At 43.6% G+C, this 12691-nt stretch overlaps 1 protein-coding gene across 1 annotated transcript in view; it reads right to left on the bottom strand.

Moving 5' to 3' along the window:
* Positions 1 to 12691, bottom strand: part of pear1 (platelet endothelial aggregation receptor 1) — a 45159-nt gene that overhangs the window by 15912 nt on the left and 16556 nt on the right. Inside the window, exons 2-5 of the mRNA XM_053432461.1 lie at positions 7286 to 7396; positions 6508 to 6609; positions 6307 to 6407; positions 2934 to 3026 (exon numbers count right to left, since the gene is read on the bottom strand). Of these exons, the coding sequence (XP_053288436.1) occupies positions 2934 to 3026; positions 6307 to 6407; positions 6508 to 6609; positions 7286 to 7392 (403 nt within the window). The 5' untranslated portion in view covers positions 7393 to 7396. The remainder of the gene's footprint in view (positions 1 to 2933; positions 3027 to 6306; positions 6408 to 6507; positions 6610 to 7285; positions 7397 to 12691) is intronic.

The following is a 12691-nucleotide window of genomic DNA, read 5'->3' on the forward strand; positions in this document are numbered from 1 at the left end:
CTCCTCATCAATAACGTCGGCTGCCCTGGACGTCGCCCGTCATGGAGAAGAAGGTGATACCCAATAGCTGCTGACGTAGCAGATGGATGAGCGTCAACTTATCTTCTCTCACGCTTTAAAAAACTGATGCCAACGATTTCACGCTGACCTCCGTGGAATCATCTCTTTAAAATGCGCACCCCCCCCTCACCTTAGCCTTTGCTGAACACATGCCCTGCCACAGCCTTGAGAAGCAACAGGACTTTGCTTTGACCATAATTACATAGAGGGGAGGGTATAGAGCCAAATTTGGTTTGGAGCAGATCGCGAGTGTTTACTGCAGTAGCTCGGAGCAGGGACCCTCTGCCCTCTTTTTGTTTAACTGATTCATAACTCGGCTTCTTGTCGGTGTGGGCACGAGAGAGGGGATCTGCTGGAGTGTGTCACGGGGAGTAATGAGAAATTCAGCTGGAGCGGCAATGATGTTTACACAGACCTTCTCCAGGAGAGCGCGGGGGGGGGGGGGATTTACCGAGGGGTCTGCAGGCCTGTGAGTGTCAGAGCTGCAGGGCCGATCTGTCCAGACAGCCGATGAGTGAACGGCTGAAATTTACCATATTGGACGTGTTTTTTATTTCTTTTTCTGTGAGCAACCAGCTGGCAGAGTGTCAGCCCTCCACTGACCGATATCAAGAGTCGTCCCATCTGTTTGTTTATCTGCGTGTAAACACACGTCCCCGAGTGCAAGTCGTCCTCTGAGAGTGTCGCTGAGTTTGTTTACTTCCATCGAATAAACTCACTTTAGCCTAAAGTGTGTCCAGCTTTGAATTATTCACTTTAATGGGGAGCGAGGATCAACACAGAGTCGGCAGAAGTTTGAGATTCAAACCTAGAATCACTGCACTGTGGTCGCGTGCCTCCGCCAACCAGTGCAGTGTCAGTCCACTTTTTATTCCCTTATATAACGTCAACATGACCTTTGACCTCTGAATCAAATCAGTTTATCTGTGACTCTAAGTGAACATTTGTGCAGAATTTGAGAGGATTTTTCTCAAGCTGTTTTTAAAATAACACGTTCACAAGACAATACAAAGTTTTGTATGATCTTTGACCTTGATCCTTGACCTTTGACCTCCAAGTTCTAATCAGGTCATCCTTGAGTCCAAGTGAATGTTTGAGCCAAGATGTAATGAAATGCAATGTTGGGTGGATCTGCTACATCACAAGACCACGAGGTCACTGTGGCATTGACCTTTGACCTTTGAAAAAACAAATTTGAATAACATCTGTTCTCCAAACATGCAGAAATTCCCTCTGAGCGTTGTTGTGATATCATGATCACAATAACAGGACAGATAACCCACAAACAAGAATAACTTTTGTGTTTGTTTGTGGTCACTTCTCCGGAACCTTCAACTTTTTGATTTGATTATCATTAATATGAGCGACACCCACTTCGCAACGGACATCTTCTCTCTGCTCTTTTTATAGAACACACACTGATCTGGTGGGAAAATTCCTCCTTTTTTCCTGTGACTTTTCCAAGCAATGCTTCGGACTTTGTGTTGCGCCTGAAGTTCCACACAATCTCCTGGACGTTGAACCAGCAACTCGCTTTAGATTCCAGCTCGAAAATCTGCCCTCGAAACTTAAAGCAAACACGACTGTGATGAGCCACATTCCTGCTTATTACCTCTAAAATCCATTTGTCATTCTCTTCGATCTCCTCTCTTTGTGTCACCTTCTTGGACTTTGTTCTCTCCCTTTATTCAGTCTATTCTCCAAATTTATGGGCAAACAGTCCCGGGAGCGTTCGGTATTAAAAACCTCGGGGCCCTCTCCTTCTTTCCCACAGTTAGATAACTCAACACACAGGCATCCAGGAAGCGTCAGGGCCCGGTTCTGCCAAAACAAGACGACGGTGCAGAGGAGAGCTGAGACGAACGAGCGAAAAAACAAAAGAGAGAGAATTTACGTAAGTGAGCAGTGCGGCGGGGAGGGAGCGAAGGGAGAGACGGAGAAAAACTGGCCTCGGCAAGATGGAGTGGAGGGGTAACATTTTCCATTTCCCCTTCCCCATCATCCCCCTGTCAAGACACCGACCGCTGCACGTTGGAGTTAATTCCCTCTCTCTGCAGAGGAGTGTGGGGGGAAAATAGAGGAGGCCTGTGGACTATTGACCCAGCTGAAGGCAGTGGAAAACTCCATATGTGTGAGAGGGGGGGTGTTGGGGGAAGGAAAATGAAGTGGAGTGAAACCTGGTCCCGGTTTCACACTTGTGTTCAGAAGATCAGATTTAAAGATTTCAGACGAGATGAACAGGGTTAAACTTACTGCTCCATTCCTTGAATACATATCACAGCTTCTTCCTGCTGACTTCAGTTGGTAAAAGTCTCAATGGGGTAAAAAGAGAAGATTAAATGTCTGTTTAACTCCTGTTTTTATGGACTCTGGCTTCTCTCTCCGTGCATCACTCAGCAGTTTAACTCCTAACTTATGGCTCTCGTGCTGAGTTTTAACACGTTTGTTGGATAGAGATTTATCGGCTTCATTACGTTTGATTGTTTGATTCTTTTTGTAATTTAGTGTGATTTATTAAGAAAAAGCTGAATTATGGCTTATTTTTAACTGCTCATTTTGAAGAGTAAGTGAGTGAGTGAGAGGAGGAGGAGGAAGAGGAGGAAGAGGAGGAGGAGGAGGAGGAGGAGGAGGAGGAGGAGAACCGAGCCACTTCTGGACTGACGTTAATGACTCATTGCTGTAACACTCCCTTCACTGTTTCCATTGGAAAAGGCGTCCGCTCTGTGATGGAGGATCAGGAGGATCAGGCCCTTGACTAACGGCCGGGTGTCATTTCCTGTTGTGTGAGTGAGGGTGAAGATGAGAGAAGGTGAGAGCGACAGAGTGAGGACATGTCTGAGGGAGGGAGAGAGAGAGAAAAGGCTGATTCATACCGCTGGAGCAGTCGTCTCCTCGCCAGCCCTCCTCACACTGGCACCGGTCGGGGGCGACACAGCGGCCGTGCACACACTCCCTGGTGCAGCGAGCTGGGGATTAGAAAAACATCTTGTTATTAACAGACCTGGCTTTGTGGGAAGTTCTCTGGAAATAACACTTATCCAGGGCTGGGCAATAAAACAATATCAATAAATATCGGAATATAATGTTCATCAATAGCAATATTAACTAAAGTCCAGGTAAATTCTCATCTTGATATAGTTTTTTCTTATCCATATATATAACATTTATTATTAGACTCATAAACAAACAGGAAGGTGTGCAGTGATCTGAAGCTGTTGCATTATGGGTGAAGTATAAAGCACTTTTGGGTCATACTGAGTCAAATCCTCACAATTTTGGGCTTTAACCAAAATGTCTGTGCTGATTTGGTCACATGAGAATCGCATGAAAACCAAAATTCCATATGTCAGGAGATTTGATCAAACAAAGTTCAAATCTTTCAACGGAGTTCAAGCTCTCTTTTCTAAACCATACCATCCCCAATATAGACCAGGATGGAACAGTGGAGTGCAAACCTCCCCCAAGGTAAACAACTCTCACACACTCAAGGACCAGTCCTCTATAAACATGCCACGTTTCCATCAGGATCCATGAGAAATCAATGAAAATGTGGGAAAATGACCTATTTCACAAAGCTAATAATGTCACCATCACCTCAGTTAATTTACTGACGGTCTTGAGACTATTTGTGCTTTTTGAGCTTTGAATCACATCGTCCAGTTTACCTGCTCGGGCCCTTTTCAATCTATTCAGCTGCGTCTCACGTCCGTCCTGACAGCTGGACTCAGCCGAGCAGCTGAAGGCACCAGATGCCGAGGAGCTTCCCCTCCCAGCGTCTTTAAAGCGCCTGCATGCCAGCATTAGAAACGCTCCTGCTCTTAATTAAAGTTGACTCCAACATGCATTTCTGACTGACGACTAATAATTCCGCCACAAATATCATGTGCCATTGAAAAACGCGTGGCGTGTATTTCTGGGGCACAAACAATAATTCCTCTGTTTTTATTTTTACTCCCGAGTTGAACATGAGGGGAAGGTGGCGTTTTGGGGGAATCTAAGTAAAGAGCAACACGTCGTTAAATGGAGGAGGAGCTTCTAATTATATCTAATTCTATGTATTTAGAAAACAAAGAGGACACTGTGCAGGGGGAGGAGTCAGAGACGACACGTTGAAGAGAGATCTCAATTATACAACTCTGCAAGCTTCATGATGATGTCAGTCAGGAAAATCAGGAGCTTTTGTTTGGCCACAGAACACACACACACACACACACACACACACACAAACACACACACAGACACGCAGACAAACACACACACACACACACACACACAGACACACACACACACACACACACACATATATCATGGCTAAGATTAGAGACTGCTGTGAAAGGTGTGTCAACAATAAGCGACCCAAATTATCTTTCCCAGCTTTCGAGGCACCCACTCACACAAACCTTGTTATTACCATCATCTGAACCAGTTTGTAAAGCTGAGGTAGAATTTTCTCAACCATCGAGACCATTTACCGAGTCGCTGTTTACGGCTGCGACCGTTTTTATTTATTTTCAAATGACAAAAATATTCTTCATGTTCAAGTTCAGGTCAGATTTAAGTTTTAAAAAGAATAAACGGAACATCTATGAGTTAAACGTTAAATAACCTCCGCCACTAGGGGGTCTCTCGATCAAAACAATGACAAAAGACCTAGTTTGAAGCAGTGTGGGATCATGGGAAATTAAAATCTATTTGATGCAAATGGTTTGATGAGGTCATGTTTTAAAAACGCGACCAAAATGAAAACGTTCCGTTACCTTGAATAAAGGTTCTCTGGGTTTGAACAGTTTTGGAAACAACAAACTTAAAAAAAAAAACTTTTATGAATCTCCTGTGACTCTCCTCCAGAAACACTCTGTGACCTGAAATGTAAAAGCCTTTTTGGTTTGCACAACTTGATATTTATTTCCTCCTTCAAGGAGTTCAGGGTCGAAGCCATTAAATGTTGGTGCAGATCCAGATCTCAAGCAGATCCAGGATCTTTCTTCACTTTCTCTAACTTTGTAAAAGTTTGTATTTTTTAACCCGTTCACCTTTTCCCCCTAACGACTTATTGTGGATCTTGATGAAAGTGCTGCCTCAGGAACACGTCCACTGATGATATTGTTAATTCGATGGAGGTTATGTTGCTGAGCTTTTACTGGCAGCAGTGACACATCTTGAGTCTTTCATATATTTTGCTAGTGGGAAAAAAAAAGATGTTAAATCCTTGAAAGGAAATTATGAAAATGACCAAGACGGGAGAGTGAGGGTTTCAACAAATACACAGTTTGAAGATTCCAGCTGGTGCTGCCAGTACATTCTGTGTTTTCAACATGAGAAGCTCCGCCGGGAATCAAACCCATAATTTTGGTAATTCCAGTGTCATATGCTCCTCGTTGACTTTGCACATTGTGTGGAAAATAGAGAAAAACAGCTTGCCTCTGCGTAATGACACTGAATCACTCTGTGTGCACAAAACGTGACATTATTTCACTTACAAACCACAGCCACCATTTTAGCCACTGATTGAATTCCTCCATCATCATGTTGCAGCGTCACATTACTTTGTTTCCTGAGAGTCGCTGAGCTTCTACAAACACGCACATTCGACTGAAATGGACGATGACACACAACTTCAGAACTCCGGCTGGATTAAATGGTTTTTATTACGTAAAACGAAGATCCAAGATTCAGGACTTTATTTCCATATTTCCCAAATTTATTAAATAATAAAATCTTCACAAGAATTTGATTATAAATCTGAATAATGCAGAATATTCAGGTTAATGTGTGAGTTAATAGAGTTTATTTATATATATATATATTTATATATATATTTGTTTTCATTATGGACCTTACATTCTATAAATTGAAGTTTCATTTATCTTAACCATGGTTGCATATATCTTAAAATTTCTTTTTAGGACGGTTCACTTTGTATTTGTGCCTCAAACTTTATGATGTACTTTGAGTGAGTGTATTTATTTTTGTTATCTATGATTGGCTGAGCTCACCGAGACAAATTGAAATAAACCTTGTTGATAATAAAGTATTGAATCTTGAATGTTTGAGTAAAAACCTTCAGTTTGTAGTTTAATGTTGTGATGGTTCATTAAACCACAGGTTTGAACCTCATGTCTGACGATTCTTCACTGGTCAAGGACTCTCACTGTCGCCCTCCAGCTGCTGATTGATTCTGTCTGATTTATTAACCAGTTGGGACCAGGAAGGAAGGACAATGAAAAGATTCCCACAGTTACTCACGGACACACTTGTCTCTGCTCTCGTAGTAGCCCGGGCAGCACTGGTACCTCTTGCGATGGTCAGTCTTCACCGCCTGCCTGTAGGCCGTCTTGTAGGTGATCCTGAAACAATAACAGAGTCAAACAGGACGCCGGGACCCCCCCACTGACAGGAACAGGAAGTCAACCCCCGACAGGAAATGAGTCACCCGGCTGGCCCTACCTGTGGCGCATGCATCGGTAGGAGGTCCGAGGGTCCGAGCAGGGCTCGTCTGTCACCTGGTCGTAAGGATGCGAGTACGACTCTTTGACTGAGGTGGTGAAGCTGGAAAAGGAAACAAAGTGAAGTTCAGGCTGTCAATGAGTCACAGAATAAATAGAAAAGTTTTCCTGCTCCATTTCTGGTCACTTTTTACTTTTCAGACAAATGACCAAGAAATGTTTACATTGTTCATGGTCTCCTGAAGATGAACCCTACTTTGGTGATTTCCTGATTTTCTCTAGCCGGGGCACAGTAGACTTTTAACTTTTACATACAAGTTAAAAAAAATACACAACGCACTAGAGGAAAAATTGGAAAAAGTAAAATATGTCTCCTTTGATTTTACTTTCTTTATACATTCTGCCTCAGATGAAAACTGATTTTATTCTGTTAGATGGAAGTTATAGATTATTGTAAATATCCTACATATCTTAGGTCAAATGTCAGCACCAGCAACAATGAATTAAAGTTATTAGGCCCTGATAGATCTGATGACGTCCAAGTACCAAACCATTTCTATCCTGAAAACTGAATTGACTCGTAGATGCAGAATCTAATGTTGAGTTTTCTGTCTTCACTGAGCAAGTTCATCTCTGAGCTGTAGAGAATCTTTCCAGAAAGTGAATTTTATCATTCATGTGATGGGCGAGCGCCCGGATCGACCACCACATGAACAGGAGTTTAATTTCATACCACAACAGGAACATGTGATTGTTTGTCATAGATAAACTGGCCTCACCTCTCCCACATGCTGCACACATTCGGGTCCCTCGGGTTCAGGGAGCAGCTCAGACCGATCAGCAGGCTAACGACCAGCAGCCCCACGGAGCTCCGCATGGTCGGCATGGTCCTGGGGGGGGGGAATGAAAAACAGGCGTTTAAAGAGGGAGACAGTCACCAACACATGGTCGTTAGAAAACCAAATGCAATCTGGTTGTGCAACAAGTTCATTGTTGTTGTTATGTTTTAACTTTCTGGTCGTTTGTGAGATTTTTTAAATAGTTTGCGATGTTTTGTCTGCCGGGGGGGGGGGATGTTTTCACCCCCGTCTGTTTGTTAGTTGGTTTGTTGTTTGTTTTTAAGCAAGATGCACCAAAATCTACTGGATGGATTTACTTGGAACTTTGTGGAAGGCTGCGTTATGGGTTTGGGAAGAACTCATTAAATTTAGGTGTGGATCCACATTAGGCAGATCCAGGAAACTCTCATTAACATTGTGTTATCCAGAATTTTCACCATTCTCCCAGGAAATCATTAATGGGTCTTAATGGGAAAAACTATCTCATTTAGAGGACTGATACAACGGGTGTGTGAGATTTGTTGCAGCTTGGTTGGATTTAATGGGACTTTTGGGCCTTAATGTTAGAGGTTAGCGCTCTGAGTGCCACTCTGCTTGTAAATTTAACAAAAAGACAAAAGCCCACTTCTTCCTCTTCTTGTACTGTAGATCCATTTGATCATTAAATATCAGTAATGTGAAAAGGAGAGCTCCTGTCATTTGGGAAAAGGGTTAAAAAAGAGACATTTACCACTCAGTTCTTTAACAAAGGTGTTTTACAACTGATTTAAAAAATGATTATTATTATTTCCTATTCGCAGCGTGATTAAATTTTAGGTATTGATGGCCTAAAAGCTGAAGGTATGAACTATGTGTGCCATATTGGAAGTTTTCTGGGAAGTGGGAGGGATTCAACCCGTGTGGATGGTAACGGGGTTTCATCATGAAAAGACGAGAGGAAGTTGGAAAACATGGAAGAAAGGTTCCGGGTCCGAAACCCAACCTGCAGCCACTTGTCTCCTCCTCCTCCTGTAAATACTACGACTATACTCCTGTAAAAACTACCACCATACCTCTGTAAATGTTCACTGCCACACTGTCCTATTTTCAAAGGCAAATATCCATATAAAAGTATCATGCTTTTGTAGTCACGACAGATCTGAGCTTCCCTGTCACTCAGCAGTAACTCTGCAGCTCTCTGCGAGGGGAACACACAGTGGAAAATGTTGCACACACACAGATGGAAGATGTAAAAAACAAAACAAAGATCCTGATCCTTCTCTCAACAGGAGATTTGCATTCCCTGCTTTTGTTTTTCATTTACTATAATTGACGTCTCGCAGCGTGGCAGATGGAAGGATTCATTGAAAACCTATAAACTGTGGTTAAGATTGAGCCTCTGACTGTAAAAGAGTTCATTAAACACTCAGCAGAGGTGAGGCGAGGAGCCAGACGTGAAGCGTAACGCCGTCTGAGCAGAGGACATAAAACACAGGCATCGAGGAGGAGGAGGAGGAGGAGGAGGAGGAGGAGGAGGGACCGAGTCAAGACACGTGAATCCCCTCTTCACCCCGACCCCGATCAATCAGTGCTGCAGTGAAGCCGCTCGTCCGCTGTCCCCGTCCACACTCCAGCTGCATCTGGATCTGATCAGGGCGTCGGGCTGAGAGAGCGTCTCGGCACGGGGACCCTGTGAGGCTCCCAGGGAGCAGGAGGAACGCCATTTCTTCCCCTTTAAAAGACATCCCATGGAAAGGAGTGGAGCAGTTGGGCCGCCCGGCAGCGTCAGTCTCCAGGTCAAAGGTCAAAAGCAGCTTCGGAATGTAACGACATTTATCAGAGGACGGCGACGTCGTGTTGACGCAGGATCGGCCCGGCTCACTGTTCTCCACTGTGTTCTCAACAAGTCCCCTCTGACAGAGCTGCTTCTCATGTCCTCTACATGTCCCCTCGGGGGGGGGGGGGGGGGGGGGGGGGTCTCAGACATACTGGGGCGCTGACGGATCGAGTGACGGATCAAGATGATCTTCTTCGGTCAAACAAACACAAGATGTCAGAATTAAAAAATGAAGTCCTTAGATCTTTACTCATTAAATTTCACAGAGTGGGCTTTTAGTGTTGTTTAGCCGCTGACATCACACGGGAGGTTTATCTAGAAAGATATTAAAGATGATCTCCAGAGTTATTAAGGAGACATGAAACAAAACCCAGCAGCAACCTATCTAGTGGCTGTTGAGATGTCTCACTCTTCATTTAATAACAGTGGTTATAGCTGCTTTATGTTTATACTCATAACTTTAGTAAGAATTAAGATTCAAGTCAAATTCAAGTAAGATGAAATGAAACTAGAATCAGAAAGGGTTGGTGAGTTGTTTTCAGGGTGAAGCTTTAACCAGAGAGCTGATTGGAGGAAGTTGGGATGTCTCAGTTTCATTATGTTCAAAATGTACTCTGCACTTTCTACCTTTTCCAGGATTACCCACCTTTTAGCTTTAAGGCCTTTTGGTTGCATGCTGCAGGAGATAGGGTCACATCTCCTTTTTTATTCTTTAGGTATTGCAAATGTGTCACAGGGGATTCCATCGTTTCATCCCTTTTGATATTTCCCATGAAGTATCCCTCTAAAAACATTATCTGTGATGTCGGCCTGACGTTCACCTTTTGACCTTTGGCCACCACAATCTCATTCGTTCATACATGAGTCCAAATGGACGTTGGTGCCAAATTTGAAGAAATTCCATCTACGCGTTCCTGAGAGATTACGTTTCAGGAGAATCAGACGGAGAGCCCTGACAACATGAAGCCTCAGGGCCACAGCTGTCACCAGCGCAGAGGCTGAGAGATATTCTATGATTTGTAAATCTGTCCGTGGCCGTTGGCTGTTCTTTCCACTTCGTCCTGTTCCTGGCTCGGAGTCTTCTGTGCCGTCGATAAATGTCGGAGAAACATACTTCTTTAGTATTTTTGTATTTTAAGAACCTGGAAAGATCTTGAGGAAAACCTATTTTTGAACCAAGACAAAGATTTGGCCTTTCTTGGCTTAAAGAAACATTATGAGTTTGTCTCTCATGAGTTGAAAAACCGTTTTCACCGAGCTGAAAAGTTAAGTTAGAATAAAGTTTGGAGCGACTACTTGGGTAAGAACTTTGGTCGTAAGATAAACTCAAAAAAAAAGGATGATTTTGAAGTTGGACCCTGAATCCTGGTAGAAGAGTCCATTGTCTCATTTCTCTGTTAAACTACTTTCCAGCTCCGTCTCCTTCCTGGCATCCATTTGTGGTGGAAAACACATATTTCTCTCACAAATCTGTCTTTTAACTCCAGCAGCTCAGTTCCCGTCACTCCAACTTTACATACGTTTACAGAATGTGATGTTTCTGGCACTTTGGGGGGGGTTGGATATTTGACGTGTTTGTAGAAGCTGTCGACCACATACACCTCCACGACCAATCAGAGGCTCGTTAGACAGATTTACGTGAGGTCTGTCCAGTCGCTGGTTGTCACTAATGGTGATTTGGCTCGATCACGATGACATGAATCAGTGAAACAGATCTTCTGCTTCTGATGGATGAGCCTCTCACTCCTCCACCCTCCACTGTCGGGAGTTAATTCTCCCGCTGGCACAACTGCTAACGCCTGAGAAAATCTGTGCCAAGAGTTTTTTTTTTTTTTTTTTTTTACGACAACAGGCATATGGCTTTTATCAGGAGGAGTCTTCAACTTCACCAGCCACTTCATTGGGCTCGGGGTAAATATTTTTCATTACCCTCTTTTCATTTTAATTGCGTTTCATTAGAAGGTTTCTTCAAACCGCACGGGGATTCTCAAACGCTGAGAAACGGAGCTTAATGAGCGCAGGAGGAGTTGTTCTGGAGTCGAGCTCAGCTGCTGTTTGTATTGAGTGTGTGGGTCACCTACTCTGAGGAGGGCGGCGGGGGGGGGGGGGGGGGGGGTAATATCTGGTTATTCCATCATCAGTAAACTGGACTTGGAAGAGCAGCTGGGAATTCTTGGTTTGTTTGAGTTCATGCAGCCTTACAGAGGAAAATTTTAAATGTAATGAGAGGCTTTTGTTGTATCACCTTAAAATAGTGTTTGGTTAATTCTTTGTGCGCTTTATGTGACGATTTCATTTGCATACAGAATGTAACTGGGTCACATGATCAGAGTTTAGTACAAACAAAAACCCACCGTGACGTCAGCCATTTGTTTGTGAGCAGCGTTTTGTAAATAAACAGCTTTAACCCGCGTCGTCTTTTATTTGTTTTGCATTGTGTGTAATCCTCTCGGTGGACTTTAAATGGATAATGATTTAATTTTGTGTGTTTTTATTTGAATTCAGAGACCGGCTGGCGTTTTGCTTTAAAACGTGTGTGTCTCCATCTTGTAGTTTTCACCGTGTCCACCGAGGGAAGAGCTCAGACATCTGCTGTTTTCATCATTTCATCGGACCTGAGTATTTACAGCAGGTAAAATGTGGTTTTACATGAAACTCTACCTGAGCTGTTCGCTGATTGATTCGTCCTCTTTGCCTTTTTCTGCTCGACCTTGGTCTCTGTTACGCTCGGCTGTAAACTGTCAGTGCTTCTGACCGTCTTCCAGCAGCAGAAGCCTGACACATCTCAGCTTTTCCATTCACCTCCGAAGCGTTTAGCTAACAGCTCAGTGACGGTAATGTGAGCGCGCTCCCACCGCTCACATCCACAGGTCAAAAGGTCAAAGTCTGGGCCGAGATCTGATAAAAGACTAAGAAACTAGAACAGTCAAAGTCGGTCCAACAAACTTCTGGTTGTGCTTGTGATGAAAAAAACAGACAATCTCCCCCAGAGCAGGGAAACTTTCATGTGGCTTTACAGACCAATAGAAAACAGCCAAAAAGCCACACACACACACACACACACATGAGTGGCGCATCAACACACACATATAATGTCCGCACACACTCCAACACACACTGCACTACTTTCTTTCATGGACAAACACACACATCAAATGAGTCCCATACGCTGAAACCAGTTCAGAGTGAATCTATTTTTAGTATCTGAGGACATTTTGTTAATACACTGGATTTCTCTTGACTCATTTTGTCGAGGCTCCAAAGCATCGAACCAGGCGTGCGCGCTCCGACTGACGCTGTGAGTGGTTTAATAAGGGCCCTGCAACGCCCCCCCCCCTCCCCCCTTATAGAACCACACAGCAAAAACAAAGCCCGACTGAAAACAGATGCACTGGTTTTATATTAATCTCCCGAGACGTCGGTATCCGTGTTGTTAACATATTCCATTTCAATCACAGGCTCTTCAGGACGAACGAGTGCTGACAACTTAAAAAAATGATAATGACTCGATTTCATGCATTAGAGCCATA

This window comes from Pleuronectes platessa, chromosome 10 (genome assembly GCF_947347685.1).
Source record: "Pleuronectes platessa chromosome 10, fPlePla1.1, whole genome shotgun sequence".
Taxonomy (NCBI): Eukaryota; Metazoa; Chordata; class Actinopteri; order Pleuronectiformes; family Pleuronectidae; genus Pleuronectes; species Pleuronectes platessa.